The sequence below is a fragment of the Corvus brachyrhynchos genome, unplaced genomic scaffold (assembly GCF_000691975.1).
Source record: "Corvus brachyrhynchos isolate BGI_N302 unplaced genomic scaffold, ASM69197v1 scaffold14, whole genome shotgun sequence".
Classification (NCBI taxonomy): domain Eukaryota; kingdom Metazoa; phylum Chordata; class Aves; order Passeriformes; family Corvidae; genus Corvus; species Corvus brachyrhynchos.
In genome coordinates, this window is record NW_008239110.1 from 1662558 (window position 1) to 1680464 (window position 17907).

General features: G+C 40.7%; 2 protein-coding genes across 7 annotated transcripts in view; one reads left to right on the top strand and one right to left on the bottom strand.

Annotated features, from left to right (window-relative positions):
• The window catches only part of KLHL32 (kelch like family member 32), a 114141-nt gene extending 107344 nt beyond the window's left edge, over window positions 1-6797 (top strand). For 5 of the 6 annotated variants that reach the window (XM_017739671.1, XM_008637729.2, XM_008637730.2 and 2 more), the window contains 3 exons: window positions 1153-1345; window positions 3556-3650; window positions 5460-6797. In XM_017739671.1, coding sequence (XP_017595160.1) covers window positions 1153-1345; window positions 3556-3650; window positions 5460-5621 — 450 coding nt within the window. In that variant the 3' untranslated portion in view covers window positions 5622-6797. Of the gene's footprint in view, window positions 1-1152; window positions 1346-3555; window positions 3651-5459 lie in introns of those variants that run through there. The other variant, XR_001863765.1, reaches the window with a different exon arrangement.
• Window positions 6798-13878: 7081 nt separating this feature from the next.
• The window catches only part of MMS22L (MMS22 like, DNA repair protein), a 90911-nt gene continuing 86882 nt past the window's right edge, over window positions 13879-17907 (bottom strand). Inside the window, 2 exon segments of the mRNA XM_008637910.2 lie at window positions 13879-14594; window positions 16873-17040. Of these exon segments, the coding sequence (XP_008636132.1) occupies window positions 14510-14594; window positions 16873-17040 (253 nt within the window). The 3' untranslated portion in view covers window positions 13879-14509.

The window sequence follows — 17907 nt, forward strand, 5'->3', positions numbered from 1 at the left end:
CGATAATGCCTGCCATCTGCCACCGAGCACACAGCTACCTGCCAACAAGCCGGCTGGGCTGACCTCTGCTTCCCCACCACTGATTAGTATTCACACACCGACTTATTAGAAATGACCCTGCCAGGCCCCTCTGTTTCGCTGCCTTTGCAGCGCTTTGAGGCTCACCTGGCAGGCACTGCAGTGGAGGAAGCTAAAGATATAATCAGGGGATGCAGGCAGGCTTTGCAAAGCAGATGGTGTCTATAGTCTGGTGTTAAGAGACTGGACTACTAATGCGAACATTAATGCCTAATATTCAACTATTACACATTGAAATGTATAGCTATATATTGCAGAGGTTAAAAGGCAGAAGGTTTAGAGGCTCTCGAGTTGCTGCACATGTATCACAAAAAATTTCCTCACAGATTCTTAACTTCCTCCACTTAAGTTAATCCTACCCGTTGCCAGGTTGTTTGATTTGGTAGGCATAGCAGGAGCAATTGTTTTCTCAGGTATAAAATACTGTGCTTTAATCCTTTGTCTTCCATGTCTTTTTGCCTCTCCCCTAAACAGGTAAAATTCTTGAATATTGTTAATGAGTAAGAAAAATATGGAAAGGGTTGTAACTTTGTAATTTCCCACAAATAAAGGGTTAACTTTAAACCAAATGCATGAATCATTTGAGAAGATTCTTTAGGAAATTATTTTTCCTGTTGCTTCATTCTCCAAGGATAAGATCAAATAAGCTTCTGAATAAAGAAAGGTAGAAGAATTTCTCTTCTCTCATAACAGAGCTCATTGGTACAGATAATTTTAGCACTGTATACAAAGGAGACATCTAATAGTCTGGTTTAAGGAGAATTTGCTATGGAGTTATAAAGAAAAAAAAAGACCTTTGAAACCTGATGAGCTAGACAAAAAAAAATACAGAGCAAGAAGTACCTTTAAATTAATGAATTTAAATGTGAGAACTGTAAACCACATGTTGAAAGTCCAGTATCCTTAGTCAGTGTTACAACCAACACACATGTTTAGCATATGAACAGAACAAGTATATGCACTTGTGGTTCCTGACCAAGGCTAAGAAGAAACCAGACCTGTGCTGCTGTTTATTGCACTACCAGTATAGGTGTGTCTTTGAGCAGTGCTTGGACAAGTTCCCTCTCTTCCCAGAATAAGTGGTTAAGCCGTAGCCCGATGCCACAGAGGAGAGTGTATCACTCCATGGCCGCTGTCCAGAGGAAGCTTTACGTGTTAGGTGGGAATGACCTCGACTACAACAACGATCGGATCCTGGTCCGTCACATAGACTCCTACAGCATAGATGCCGACCAGTGGACCCGTTGCAGCTTCAACATGCTGACAGGTGAGCATTGTACAAAAGGGGAACTCACTACTGTCGAACTGAAACGTATTTTCCCTTTAGATGCCTTTAGTATGTGGAACTCCATGACTTTGCTACAATTGCTTCTGATTTAGGGACCACTGTTAGCCAAGAAGACACTTTTCTTTACAGTTCTGGCATTCAGTGGTCTACAAAACATTTGTTTTAGCACATTGTACATTAAATTTTGAAGAAGGTGCAGATAAATTTTATTTAATTAAGCAGTCATTAAAAATAATTTGGTATAATATTATCAGTATTGCTTTTTTAATTCTCCAAAAGCTTGCCTGTGGTATTGGTTTTAGTTCCCTGTTTGAGTGTATAAGAGACTGATGTTTCTTTACCATGTAACATCATTTTGTAGTGGTTTCTGCTGGCGTTATAGGGCAAAGCTTTCACTGAAATTTGTTAACTTCTAAACAGTATCTTCTTAATAAATTATCCGAAAGCAGGTGTCCTTGTTGGAACTCTGTCAAGTCAGAAGTGAATTGAGCACTTAGTTAGCTATAGGATCTGTAAAGTTCTTCTTGACTTACGAGTAAGAACTGTTACAGGTGTACCTTGCAAAGCACTGCAACTCACTGTCCCTGCCACCCAGTCCACCAAACTTCACCTCCACCTGATACAGTTCCCTGATGTATTATCCCCTTGAATCCCAAGGGGAGACATAGAATCATAGAATGGTTTGGGTTGGAAGGGACCTTAAAGATCATTTCGTTCTAACCGCCTGCCATGGGCAGGGACACCTCCCATTGGACCAGGTTGCTCAAAGCCCCATCTAACCTGGCCTTGAGCACTTCCTGGGACTGGCCATCCACAACTTCTCTGGGCAGTCTTACCACCCTCAAAGTAAAGACTTTCTTCCTAATATCTAGTCTAAACCTACTCACAGCTTGAAGCCATTAACCCTTGTCCTGTCACTGCATGCCCTTTTAAAAAGTCCCTCTCCAGCTGTCTGCTGGTACTCTCTCTGCTGGTACTGGAAGGCCACAATTAGGTCTTTTTAAAAAGTCCCTCTCCAGCTTTCTGGTAGGCTCTCTGCTGGTACTGGAAGGCCACAATTAGGTCCCCCTGAAGCCTTCTCTTCTTCAGGCTGAACATACCCCAGTTCTCTCAGCCTTTCATTGCAGGAGAGGTGCTCCATCCCTCCCATCCACTTGGTGGCCTCCTCTGGACTCATTCCAACAGGTCACTGTCCTGCCTGTACTGAGGTCCCCAGAGCTGGACACAGCACTCCAGGTGGGGTCTCACCAGAGTGGAGTAGAGGGGCAGAATCCCCTCCCTGAACCTGCTGGCCACACTTCAGACAGGCATGTGACACCTTCTTAGAGTAGCACTAGCAGTAGGGTTGCTTGGTGTCCAAGTCAGGCCATCAGAGTATTTGATGAACACTGGGGAGAGAGGCAGAGATTAAAAGGAATTACACACAGTCAAACAGAACTGGTTTTTCACGTGTCTTTTGCTCACTAGTTAATTATTTTATTATCTGGAGGAACTGACAGCCTTTGAGAAGGATGTAATCTGATTTGCAACTGCAGAACTGTGGCACCACAGGCACTCTCCTCATTCTGGAGCTGACTCTGTGCCATTAAATGCTTTGCTGTGAGGCAGCCTCCTCTCCACTGCCTGCAGGTTGTTTCCACAACCTGCACCTTAAGAAACTATCCCAGCCTTTCTTTCTGTCTGTGCAACTGGCAGTAAATGTGCCTGGTGCACTGTGTAGTGCAGACTTTTTTAAGGCTATTTTTTTCCCTCAAAACTTCCAAACTTGTTTGGAGACTGTTGCGATGGGGATGAACTTGCACAGCAGCTCCAGCGATTTTCACCGTGCTTGCACCTGGAGGAGCTGGGCTGAACAGGTGTGGGCAGCATGTGAGGAGCTCTCAGCCTCTGTGGCTGAGGGGCATGTGGGGACCCTGCCTGTCACCTGTGACACACCTGAGGAGGGAGCAGATGGTCCCCTGCACAGCCACAATATTGCTCACCTGAGCTATCCCTGGGCAGCACCAGGTGGGGCTCCTGCAGAGAGCAAGGAAGTGCCCCCACGCCTCACCTTCGCTCAGACATGTTGGGAATTCTGAAAGTCAAGTTACTGCCAGGAGTGTTTGCATCCCATTATAGAACTCCAGCATTTGGTGTTAAAAGGGTTAATTAAACATTGAAAGTGGTTTCTATTTCCATTTTTGCTTTAGGTCAAAATGAGTCTGGAGTTGCTGTCCACAATGGTAGAATATATTTAGTTGGTGGCTATTCGATTTGGACAAATGAGCCTTTGGCATGTATCCAGGTGAGCGATTTAGGTTTCTTTTAAAGTCTTTTCCAATAAATTTGCAAGGATAAGTTTTGCACAGTTGTTATTAAAAAAGGAAAATACATGTGAAGTGGAGAGATTAAGGATATTTCTTATGCAGTCACTGAACTTGCATAAACAGAGAGGAAATACTGTAGATATTAAAAGTATTTCCAGATGAGCCAATAGATGCAATTCCTCTAAGATATTCCAGTAAACCAGGGCTGAGTTATCTTTCCTTTGGCAAGGTTTGGATAAAATAATGTGTATATATTCACAGGTTACACAATCAAGTTCAAAAGGAATAGGGCAGCAGAAATGGGTGACAGGGCTAAGAATTTTTCAGCCCATATTGTGATTTTTCTTTTCTTTCCAAGTTGTGTTTCTGAAGGGCAGCCAGAGTAAACAAGTTGTTCATTGACCAAGTGCAGTCAGCCCGTGACTTGCCCTACTGCTTACTGCTTTAAAGCTTCAGTGGAAGTTTTTTGATCCCTGCTCTAGGCAATAGGTTGTCCAACAAACTCTTCTGCTCTCCCATCTTTTATAAAAGCAGCTCACCTGCAGATCCATGGATTTCAGGTACTTCGGTACAGAAATTTGGAATTCTTGTATTTCTGCATGTCTCTGAGTGAAGCAGCTCTGCATCACAGCCATTGCTTTGTGACCAGCTGGGCAGTTACAGACAGAAACTCTTGTTTATGTCTCAGTTTCTGCACTTTTGCTGATAAACAAAATTTTCATTTGCTTCCAACTTTTTGGATTTTAGAATTTCACCTCCAAACTGTCCCATAAGACTAGAAGTTAGGCTTAGCATAAGAAGGGAGTATATTAGGTTGCCACACTGCTGGTCTTATAATGAACACTTAGTAGCATGAATTTGTAAAAAGTAGATAATGCAAGATAAACAGTTAAAAATATGCTCTGGTCATTAGTATAATTCTGTTTTAGCAAGTTGTTGGATACCATACCTAAAAATTTATTGGAAAAAGTCGTTCAGGCTGGCTTGGATATAGCTGACATATAATGCTTAGATGGAGTAATAGCACAGTATAGAGGTAGCAGCTGTGCTCCGCCAGTGGGCTCCTTTACAATCAACAGGTACTTTGCAGTATTGCACCTGGGTTTAAATACAGCTTAGTGACAAGCAAAAATGATCTTGGGATCTTGCTTTCTTAAATGGACATTTGTCCACATCCCCAGACTGATCGTGAACTGGCAGTCTGCCTGACACAGTCCCCACATAAAAGGGAAAAGAAATATAATGAGTGATTTGGCAGAGCTCTGTGTGCTGTCCCTCCTCAGCTGTTGGCAGTGTGCCTGGCTTTAACCAGCAAAACTAGCCCTTTTATCTTCCAGTTGAGGAAAACTGAGATTGATCGCTCCTTTGGAAGAAAAAATTCCACTTTTCTTCAAATACCTTTACTTACTTTAAGTCAGTCATTTCTTTGGCATTCCCATCTTCCATAGAGCTTCTGTGCCCCCTATACACCACTGAGCTGACAGATGATTTGTGCTCTCTGCTAACAGGAGCCCTTCTGTGCAGGGTAACCCACTTGCACGGCTGCACCTTCTCCTGCCAGGAAGCAGGATCCAATGTCACCGTTTGCTCCCGAGTGCCTGTGCACTCAGGTTTTGGGTTGGGTGATGAGAACAGCAAATGGATCACCAGATCCATAAATAATCTAAAAGTTATCTGAAACTACCATTCCACTGGGATGAGTAGTAAATACATGTGGTGGGTGCCAGCAAATTTGTTTCAGCTTTTTTCTGTTATCCCAGAAATATTTTGTATGCTTTGACATGCAGGTGCTGGATGTTAGCAAGGAGGGGAAGGAAGAGGTATTCTATGGGCCTACGCTCCCCTTTGCTTCCAATGGAATAGCAGCCTGCTTTCTCCCAGCTCCTTACTTCACGTGCCCCAACCTTCAGACTCTCCAAGTGCCTCACCACAGGATCGGCACAATGTGACGCATTCCTTGCGCTTCACAGAACCAGAAGTGGAGGGGGAAAACATCAAACCCTGTGCATAGAAGGGTTCCTCTGGGTCAGTGAGAAGAATCAATCCACTGCTGCTTTACCATCACACATTTGTCTTAAAGTCAGATGACAGCAAGCAGGAAGGAAGCTACAAAACCTTTGTGCGGTTTCTCCTCAGCCTCAGATGCAGAAGCAGATAACTGAGAGCGTTGGGCATTTCTGCTGGTGACTACTTGCTACGTGTCTACTTCATTTCCTTACCAACTTCATCAGGCATTGTGGATGCTCTCAGCTCTCCCTGGGCTGTTGCTCTTTGGAGTCTGCACTTTCAGTTGTTCACCAGTGGCGCTTTCAAAGATGATAAAACATATCTGTTTATGTTGACAAAGATGATATAATACTGTGCTAATTATGCAACTTACTTGATACCTTTGGCAAAAAGAATAACAAATGTGTTGACTTCCAATTCCAAACTCCATTGTTTACAGTTTCTCATTTAATAATACTTCATTTGAAATTTAAATACTTCAAAACAGATTAAAACAAAAAAAACCAAGCAAGCCCAATAGGATATGAGGAACAGATAAAAACTGTCTCAGCTGAAAGGCAAAGAAAATGAAGCCTCATGGTTAAACTCAAGTCTGAACTGAATGTGTTTGTCTAAGAATCTAAAGATTGTTTGGGATGTCATTTACCAAGGTCTACTACCAAATAAATGTTACCTTCTGTCATATGATCAATTCTTCCTGACAGCTGCAGTCTTTTAATGGTGGAGATCAGCCTCTTTACTGTATAATTAAAATGTGCCATTTACTTAATATTTTTAATATCCAGTTTGCAAGGGGTCACCACATTTACAATTATCAATGAACAGTCTCATTTTGTCCAACATATGGTCCCACAAATCACTGGTCTCCAGAGGCTAAACAGGTGTAGAACAATGTCAATATTTATTTATTTATTCTTTCAGTTTATATAGTGTGTCTCCATTCCATTCTCCAGGCATATGCCAGCTCACAGCAAATAGTCTAACCTAGTGTATTTTGGCTTTGCTTGGCTACTGCAGCCCCTGTCTCTTATCTCTGTGTTTTATTTACATATTGAGCAAAAATGTCAATGTTTGTAAATATTAACCAAGCATGTAATTAAATCTTTCTCTATTTCTGATTTATGGATACTCTGCACTTCTCTGCCTTACCTACTGATCAGCTCCCTGCCCCTGTGCTGCCTGAGCCGATGCCACATGTGGAATATGCTGCAGCAGTAGCCTGTGCCTTCTGGACAGGAACAGGTTTGACTTTGTCCAGTGAGCAGTGCTTTCAAATCAAAAACATCTTTTCGCTTTTAAGGGTCTGGTTACAGGGAAGTAATTTTATTACCATTTCTGTCTCCCGCTGGGCAGTGGGACATCACCTTTCCTTTTCCATACTTATCAGGTTAGACTGTTTTATGGTTGGTTTGGTTTTTTTTTTTTTCTGAGCTTTCTCACTCTCGTTGCCTCAAGCAGAGCTGCAGCTGCACAGTCTTTGCCTGGCACACTGACTCAAGTTACTAACACCATCTCCTTCTGTGCACCAAGCAAGCCTGCATCCAGGCAGGACTTTTCTCTATGCTGCAAGGGAGCTGGATAGGCTGTACATGAAGACATATTTTAGTTTCTTGTTTTAATTTGTTTGATCTCCTGGAAATCTGCATGCAAAGAACAGCTCTCTGAACAGGCCATTTACAGAAATTGTATTGCTGTGTGGGCTGCAGGGTCCAAGCCCCACAAGTATTCAAACTTTGACTTAGGTGGGGCTTTCAGGGACACAGACAGAGTACATGTCTCATTTTCAAGAGGACGGTGGCTAAAATAATCAAAACCTGTGTGCAGGGGCTTTGAGTCTCATCCCCGAGGTACCACACCAGGTGAGTGATCAGTTTTTGTTTCGGGGGCAGAACTGACACTTTCTGCTTAAGCCCAGTGCACTTCTGGACAATAGTGCAAAACATGTTTTCTGTCTCAGCTTAGTTTGGAGGCTTGTATTCCTAAGTCTCATAGCTTACCACAGCTGTAGCTATGGAATAATTTCTAAACTGCTGCCTCTGGAGAGCAAGGGGAGGGATTAGGATGGATCAGGATGACTGCTGAGCAGTGGCAGAAAGTGGCAGCAGTGGCCTGGGTTTGAGAAGAAGAGGGGGGCAGCTTCCTTATGCAAAGCAGCATGTGCCTCTTGGTTCGAGGTCTGAAAGGCAAGAAAGTTATTTATCATGTTTGTTCTGCCCCTTAGACACTTTTACTGCTCTGGTTGTTATCACCAATTGTCTGCACTGTGAATGGCAGTTTTAAACAGCTGTGCAATTGCATTATATTGGTTAGGGGTACCTCTGCCACAGAGCCTCAGGACAACACATATGCTCCTATTAGTGTCAGGATTCTGCTCTGGCTCTTAATCATCAGGCTCTGCTGATTACAGAGGTCTTTCACAGCAACCTCTGAGTCATTTAAGATTTTGCATTTCCTATCTGCGTCTTTCTGCTTTTGTTGCAGGACCTACAGGACAGATGGAGGGTGCTTTGCTGCACCTGAAGTCAGAAAATGCCTCATAGCCCTTGCCAGATGAGCAAAACCCAGTTAATTATTGCCAGGTAAGAAAAGGGAACAGTGTGGATGCAAGAGCAGATAGAGAGCACCCTGCTGTGGCTGTGGGGTCTCAGCTGGAAGGAGTGAGGATGGGAGAGCAAGGCTGGCTTCACCTGCCACCTGCAGCTGTGCAGAACTCCTGCAAAGGCTGCCTGGTGAGCTGAAGTTTCTGAATCACCATGTCCTCGCTCTGCCATCCTTGCATTGAGCGTCTCTGGCTTCTGAAATTGCCATGGTTTCAGAATCCTATGTGTGACCTCCAGATCCACCTGTGATGTTCTAAATTTTGTACCATTTTGGGCAAACATACAACTCTGAAACCAACCTTCGTCCCTACCCATCCTACTGGATTTGGTATGTACCTCTGACATGAGTTTAGTTCAGTTTTTCCACACAGCCTTAAAGCTGTCCAGAACAATATTATTTCTACGCTTTTTGGTTCTGTCAGAGTCTGATCATCACAGTGTGAGAGCAGATGCCAACACAAGTCATTTACCCAGCTGGGAGTGTTCAAGGTCATGGGACAAGCTGCAACCAGTGAGAACTCACTGCTGCTTCAGGGAAAGTGGTGTTCTTACCAGTGAATAATGCAGCAGCAGTCACTGACTGTCCTGTTTGGAAGACAGTGCAATTCTGTGCCCTGAACTCCTTAGATTTACGCATTAAAGCTATTTATATCTGCAACTAAGACTTTTGGGCCACAAGGTCTAAAGAGCTGAAGAGCTATTCTCTGATCTTTTTTAGGCCACTCCCATAAAGAGTAATATTCCATCCTTTATATAGCTTTAATCAAAGTATATAGTTTAAAGTCTATATATTTTACCTTTGAGTCCTAAAATGTGTTATCAGCTCTTCTTAGCTATAAATAACCACAAGGGAATCAGCTGCTTTGTGCTTTTAATCAAAAAAATACCCGATTTTCACAAGCAGCAGCACCAGCAGCTTCTTCTGCCACTTTGGTGTCTCTTGAGTATTTCACACCCAAGTGCTGACTAAAGAAACTCACGTGTTATGAGCCAGTGTGCAGCAGTTCTGCTTCTGTACAGTAATGTTGTTGTAATCCTTCAATTTCTAGTTGTGGCTTACAATTTTCTTCTTAGTTTAGCAACTTTTGGGCCAAGTTCCTGACAGAAGAGCTGAAACTTCTATAACTCTTTTTCATCTAAGCTTTGCCTTCCCCAGTTACCCTCCCCCAAACCTGTACAGACATTTAGTACATCAGTTGCAGAATCGTGGAGAAATAGATAATTGAATATTCACACATGCAGAAACAACCCAGGCAGAATGTGGAACAATGTGGAAACAAGCGCGAAAAGAGGCGGCATCTGTTTATTGAAAATTAGAATGTAGAATAAATTAAGAGGGCAAGGTTAAAACACTTCATCTGCAGGCAGAGTTTGTAGGGAGGAAGACTGCAGGAAGTTTAGCACACAGACTGTATATAAAGGACTTATGCTGTTCTGTTTTTGCAAAATGAGTTGGTTTTTCTTCCCTCCAAGGACACGTTATAAAGGGATAAAGTGTCCACATAAAGAATGGTTTTCCAATAGAGATGATTATATATAGCTGCTTCACAGTAATGCCAGAATTAAAATGCTTAAAACATTAATGTTGCAATGCTTCAAGTACTGAAGAACAGAGTAAGTATTTTTAGCAATACCCTCAATTCATGTAAGCAAATGCTGTGCTAATTTTTCCACCAGTGCCTATGCAGGTCATGCTGGGCCTTTCTAAAGCAAATAATAAATTTAGCAAATTTACATTTTTTATGCCTGTTTTGGTGTCATTCTGCAAGGAGAAGGGTAGAGCCAAGATAGTGTTTGATGCATTGACAAATCCAGTGAATTTGGTTGTAATGTGGAATTACTCTGCTGGCATTCCACAGGCCTGTAAAGATACCACATCTATGAACAGAGGATCTGAGCTTTTACTTTTTTGTTGTTGTTCTGTACATACCTTTGCACTTTGTACATTAAGCTTCCTAAAGGTTTACCACTTTAAAACTGCTCAAGTAGACAAAAGCCATATCCTAGTCATTCATCATAAAACAAGCTTAATTATGCTAGGACATATTGACACTGCATCAGATTTTTAATCTTCAACATAATTTTATAACCATTGCTAACAGATGGGCTGATTACACTGAATTTAAGTAATAGTTAAAAATTCTAAAACATGATCAAACTGGAAATACCCATTGCATACATAATTATGAAAAAAGCTACTGGAAGAAGGAAAACCAGAGTGCCATAAAACCTCTTTTTTGTTTCCTGAGGGAAATATATTGCATTTAAGTGCAGAGTTATCAAAGTTCCTTAGATGACCAAGCAGTTTATGCTATTGGCAGCTCCTCTTCAATTACAGCAGATAACACAGGACTTTATTCTTTCCATAGGTCTGCTGCTCTATTCCAGCATAAAAGGTGTGAATTTTTCTATTTCAGAAGCTCTTTTTTATTGAAACATGCACCCCCCCACCTTTTTTTTTTTCATTGAAAATGAAAGCAAGGAGTAATTTAAATTACCATGTTTCTGCTCTTCAATAACAATAACAGATGTAAAATTCTTTTGAAACAGAGGGACAGCTTAGTGGGACTAATGGAAGTCACATATGAATTCTGAACAGAAGGTATTTTTTTTCATGTTATCTTAAGGTTACTAAAGGAAAGATAAGCCAGACTTCCCTCTGCCTGCCATTGTTCATCATGTGCTGGACATCTGTTTCTTATCACAGGGATGATAATGGGTCAGAGGTGATTGGTATCCTGAATTCTGGAATAGAATACTGTCTATTCAGATCTCAATTCTATACATTGTGTGAAAAAAAGGGTGCTTAGTATATATACACACATAGTCCTCTTATATCCTGGAACAGTCCTCTGGTCAAGGAGATCAGTGTGGAAAATGCTGGCAAGGCTTATGATGACTCTGTTTCAAACAGGTATCCCATTACCAGTATTAGCATTCCAAACGAAAGGACACTGGTCACAGACTGGGCAGCATGCTTGGGACAAGAAAAAGCTTACTGAAATATTTTGTTAAAACCCCACTGACAAACAGTGATTCTGTAGTTATAAGTAAGATGTCTGCTAGTTTTGGCTGGGGTAGAGTTCATTTTCTTCACAGGGGCAGGGATGGGGCTGTGTTTTGCATTTGTGCTGAACACAGGGTTGGTAATGTAGAGATGTTTTTGTTATTGCTGAGCAGGGCTTCCACTGAGCCAAGGGCTTCTCTGCTTCTCATACTGCCACACTGGGGCAGGGGCTGGGGGTGCTTGGGAGGAGACACAGCCAGGACAGGTGACCCCAACTGACCAAAGGGACATTCCAGACCATGTGACATCATGCTCAGTACATAGAAGTGGGGGGAGAGGAAGGAAGGAGGGGACATTTGGAGTGATGGGTTTGTCTTCCCAAGCTTTGTGCTACACCGTTATGTGTGATGGGGCCCTGCTGTCCTGGAGATGGCTGAACACCCACCTGCCCTTGGGAAGCAGTGAATTCATTCCTTGTTCTTCTTTATTTGTGTGCCTTCCCTATTTATGGCTTTTGCCTTCCCCATTAAACTGTCTTTGTCTCAACCCAGGAGTTTTTTACCTTTTACCCTTCCCATTCTCTCCCCGATCCCACTGGTGGGGGAACAGCTGTGTGGGGCTTGGCTGCTGGCTGGGGTTAAACCATCACAACATTCAAAATAACTTATAATACCACCATCATTTCATTATATAGATGGCTTTGAATGATGAAATTCCCCTGAATTAGGTACTCTAGCTACAATTTTATTTTCAGGACCTTTTCACCATCAGTTGTGGAATTTACAACTGCAGGAAGCATCCATCCTTGCAAGCAGTGTTATTTTTAAACAACATACTGGGAGACACCCTTACCATCCAATAAGTAAAATGCTGCCCTAGTGCTACAAAACTGCAGGCCAAAGGAAGAGCCTATAAAAGCTGAAATCAGGCTGTCACTTTATGGTGCCACCTCTCTGAGCAACCTGTCCCAGGGTTTCACCATCCTCATAATAAAAAAATTCTTCCATATATCTAGTCTGAATCTACCCTCTTTTAAACCAAACTGTTCAATGTCAAATATTACAGAAAGGTTTAATTTAAATAATGTTTATTGCCTTAAGCAGCCTTTATACAGACAACATCTAAAAAGACTATATATATATATAAAAAAAACTATATATATATATATATATATATATTTAGCTTTTAAGTTTTTTCTATATTGTAGTTAAAATAAGCCTTTTCTTTGTTCCTCCTAACTAGTTTTGGACTGCTGTTTTGGTGTATGCTTGGTAAGTCAGCATAAACTAGCACTCAGCAAGTCTTCCTCTTGTTAATATTATTGGAACTATCAGTCACATCTGCAAATGTCCATACCAAATAAATAGACCAAACCACATCCTCCATTTGGCAGTGGTTGATGACTATGATGCAAAATGCCTTATTTCTGTTCGCATTAACTTTGTGACAGAGAAGAATGATAATTTCCAAACTGTTTAAATCAGTTTCTCATCTGCCAGGAGCTGCTAAGCATTTCCATAAAGTCTTGTTTCTTTCTCAGAGACTTCCAACCACTGCAGATAGTATTAAATGTCTTTAATAACCTACTAAACACATCATTAAGTGCTTTGTTATAATATCTGTTCAATCTTTTAAAATCAGAGTCTTCACTTTCAGGAAGTAGTACTGCAGTCTGACATCTGTTCTGGGATCCACTGTGTGGTAGGACTCAAGTGTCAAAGGCATCTCCATTAATTTCTCTTGGAGAGGGGTGTTTTATATTTTTTTAAAAAAAGTTTTTCAGAAGCAGAATCCTTCTGGGATGAATAAAACTCCTCCCAGGTACATAAGCTTATGAGAAGCTATAATGCAAGTTCAATAAGTCACTTTCATAATGAAAAGAACCTCCATGTTCTGCACTATTAAGTAGCCTAAAGAGGCTTTTAGTTACTGCATTATCTGAAGTACCGATAGCTGATTTAGGCAAGAAGATTATCTAGTTAGACTTGATAAGATTACTGTAACAAAAGGGAAGCTGCTCTGAACAAGATTTTAGGGATTTTTGTGGAGCTATCAGACACAAAAATAATTTTTCCTTCCTGTTAACATTGTAAAGTTAAAACGTGAATAACTTTAAAAGTAAGAGCCTGCTCCCCGGTGTTGCCATTAAGGGCAAACCCACTCCCAAAGTCCAGTAAGTAGTTTCAGAAATTTTCAGAAAGCTTCAGATTATTGAGGGAAGTGAAAAGTGTAGATACCACAACCATTAATAATTAAAGTTTCCTGAGAACTTTATAAAGAGCTAGATCCACCCTGGAAAGACCCAAAACACAGCAAAATATTTGGAAGATCCAAATTTCCAAGCAAACAGGAATAATTATTAGCCTATCATCAAATGAGAAGTATTTTCATTAGAAGTCTGTCCTCTCTTCTTTTTCCCTCCCACCTTTCACTCCTAGTCTAAGTGGATAACTAATAGTGTCATGACTAATTAGAAGATCATGGGACCCCTGGAAATGACAGGTTAATTTTAAGATCATAGCATTGAAAAGGAAGAGAACAGGAAATCTGAACCTGCCTCTTCTTATATTACCCAGAAAGAAAACAGAGCAGTTTTACAATGGAATATGAAATACTGAAATGTTTTAATACAGGTGGAAGATTAAGACAGCTATATACATTCTGTGCAACATAAACATGAAAAAAAAAATGCTCTCTCAACACAAGCTTTATCACACTTGCACAACTTCTGAATGCACTGCATTCAACATGTTGAGTACTAGAGGGCACGCATTTTTCTCATTCTACTAAAATAATAAATTAGAAATTACAGAATTATTATTTTCTTAAGAAAAGACTGGATAAGATTTTCAGAAGTACACTATTAAGAGGGACAAGGTCTCATTCAATGTGAACTAAGTTGTGAAATTCTTTGAAATCCTGTCTTGTATGTTGCAATATAGGCTCTGTTCATATAGATACTGAATATGTAATAAATTAGCTTTCAACCTTTCTATTGCTATTCAACAGGATACTGAGTTAATCTTCAAATGCATGACAATAATAAAATACCACCAATTTTTTTTTTAAATTAATACATAAATTGGGGGGAAAAGCAACCACAACAATTGATGCATGTATTTTCATTGTAAAGATAAAGAACTTGTCTAGTCTGTTGTAGACTGTAGTTTTAGACACCAACAATGTCATAACGTCTGAGAGAAAAGGATTAGTCATCATCACACTACTGATCTGTCTCATTTTCCAGTTTTTGTATCTCATTTTGTCCAGCCTCTGCGAGGTAAGATAAGAGTCTCTTATAGGCTTCTCTGTTGGGGGGAAAAAAAAAAAAAAATCAAAACATGTAATGTGTTATTTTAACAATCTCACACATCCTAGGAGTAAAAGTGTGTAATTCCCAAACACATTGTTTAGATATTGGGATATTAAAACATGGTAACTTCCTGACACCTATTCAACTTCTTTGTTTGCTGTGACTCTTTAGCATGGCCAGATCAGAGGAAGAATAAGGACTGCATTGTTTATGGCTAGAAGTGTAGTGGAGATGCTTAGAAGCCTACTTGTTTAGTGAACTGCTGTGAAATAGAAGTTCCTCATTTAAAAATGTGGAGTTTCCAAGGCCTAGATGAGATTAGCATTCAGACTTGACGATGTTTGCTCTCTCATTTCTGCCTAAGCTATCCCTGTGACTCTCACCACAGCACAGTGATGTGAGCCCCTGGCACTTGGGTGCAGCCCAGCACTAACCCAGATTTAGACCACCATCCTCAACCAAGGACAATGACTGTTTTAAAATAAATCGGGAATTCAGAAGGGAACTGTCACTCAAGTGGATTTCCAGAAGAGTGCATATGTGTTGATGAGACATTTCACCTTAAGTTCATTCTAATACTCTCCAACCTAGACAGTGTAATTATTGTTGAAGTACTGCCTCTGACATTTAGGTCTTTTCTAATTATCTGGTTTTGTCATGAAATATTAACTTGAGCAAACAAAACTGAAGTTTTCTTACTAGTTCCTTGCAATAACAACACCAGACATCACCACTATAAGCATTTAATGCAACTTCTGAACCTTACTTCTTTTATAGAGATGGGTTTGCACTTTCATGTCTACAGTAATTGTACTGAATATGTTAATACAACATTATTTAGAGGCTGGGACTGAAGAGAGAGAATCAGGTGTTCTTGAAGAGAGAAAATTAGTGTTCTTACAATAAAATGCTCATAGATCACCTCAGGCTGCTGGGTAATGGAGCACATTCTAAATACAAATTACTAATAGAAAACATCGGCAACAGATTAGATAATATATAAGGTTTAAGTGATGAGGCTAAAGGAAATGTAGCTCTTCAGTAATCTCCAAGCATATATTTCAGGAAGCTCAAACAACCTGCTTGCTTTCAGTATTTCGTAGATAATGGGATGAATGTTACCATATTAACAGTATTTAACAAAAGAAAAACAAACAAAAATTTTAGCCATGAAATACAGTATCGAAGGATGAAAAGCAGGTCGTGTGGAAATCCTGCATATAACAGTACATCAGGCTGACCCTGGGCAAATTCTCTTAAATAAAGGGAAATGCAGTTGTTGGTATTAGATAGTAAAAAGTGAAAAATATAAGTACAAATAATTAAGTACATTTTTCATTAAATGGAAGATTAATACCTTGTGAGTACCCTTTAGTGTCTCAGGAGTCACTCTTGCACAACTCTTGTCTTTTGGACTTTTTATAGCCCAGGCCCTGCCAGCACACTTCAAAACTTCCCCAGTGTGTGGCATGAGTGGATCCTCCCCTTTGAGTAGTCCGAGGATGTGCAGTAATGCAAACCCTGGGGCCAGTTCCTTGCCCAGACTACAGGAGAGCCACGGGCAGCCTTCCAGTGAGCAGCACTAACAGGGGGAGCCCTTTTGGCTTGGGTGCCACACGAGGCAGAGCTTCCTGGAGTTTTGTAACAATGCTGAAAGGCCAGTGCTGCATCTGCACCCAGAGACACCACCCTCCCCACACAGCTGCTCCCCTCATGTGCCATTTCCTCCTAATGCCAGATGGATTCACATGTCAAATATTTCCTAAGTTCTTGGGGGGCAAACGGAGGAAGTGTGAGCCTGCTGTGCCTATTGGAGCCAGCCTTTCCTGGACACCCACAACTCTTCTAAGTTTAGATTATGAGAGAGCTCTTGAAACTAAGTTGGGGGTATTTCTTTTCCAACCATCTCAGATCATACCTACTAATACTATAATTTTACATATGATCCATAAAGTCCTCTAAAACAGGAACTAACAGGAAAATTCTTAGGGTAAGGAATTCTTAATTGTTTTGCAACATACAGTGCAGAGACAACCTGGATTCATATAAATTCTTCTGTGGTCTGTGGACAAAACAAAACATCTCTGGAAATACTCAACAAATATAGATGGCTTAAAACCATGAAAGGCTTGAGTTAAGAGAGATTTCTGGCTGAACACACTTAAAATCACTCATTTTTGAGTGTCTGTGCTGCTGTCTTAACACTGCTTTCTTTCAAGAGAATAAACATCTACTATTCATTGTCAAAAAATAATATTAAATGAAAATCAAACCTCTGTGCAGCATTTCTTCCAAGGCCTTGTTTGTGCTCCGAGTCCTTCAAAGACTGTGTGATTGTGGGAATCAGGCTGGTAACGAACGTCCGATCCAAGACTGCCACTGTTTCCAGTATGCTGAAAAGCCGGTGATCATAGACAGCAGTGTAGTCCTGGATAAACTGCCTGAGGGGGATACAGAGGCATTTAATGCAGGGTCAAAACTAGATGCAGAGAACATGCCAAGAACAATTGAAGAGTCTAATCAGAACAAGCAATCTGGCTGCATAGCAATTTTCATATTGTTACACTGGAATACTCTACCTGGAATACTTTCTCTAAACAAAGCCATGCTTTTGAAACCTAATGCTAAAAATTCCACACAGTTATTTTCAAGTAATCTGGCAGATTCTGGCGGCTGTTTCACCAGGACTGCCTTGTTCCAGAGCACTTCACTTCATAATGTGTGTGAATGCAAAACTAAACTATATATTCCTTATTTAATAACTAATAATTGTAATAAAAAGACTAACAAAACAAGAGTTTTAGATTCAAATTTGCAGAAACAATGTTGGCATTTCTTATAAAGCTCCACTGGATCTTAACTGGGGCAGACCATTGGATGGAAGCACATCCATTTGCCTTCCTGAGGATTTGAGGTCTTTAAAGACCACAGATTACATTCAAATCAAAATTAACACCCTAGGGATGACACATCCCATGAAAGTGATGTACCACATACAGACTGGCATTCCCACAAACACCCATTCTTATCTTGGTGAGTTTCTCTGGAGCTTTCACCTAGACGTGACCCAATAAAGCAACAGTGTGTAAGGGTTGCAGAATGTCTTTGGGTGCCAGGTCAGGCACCTGTTCTACTGTATCCATGTGAGATACAGGATTCATTTTGCAGAGCTATGAAAGGAGGATAATTTACATTATAATAATGTATTATTGTCACAAAATCAAATAAAAAAAGATAAGCTTGTTATATGAAGATTATCTGCACTTCAAATTTGGCACACACATCTTTCACAGCACTATTGGCATTCC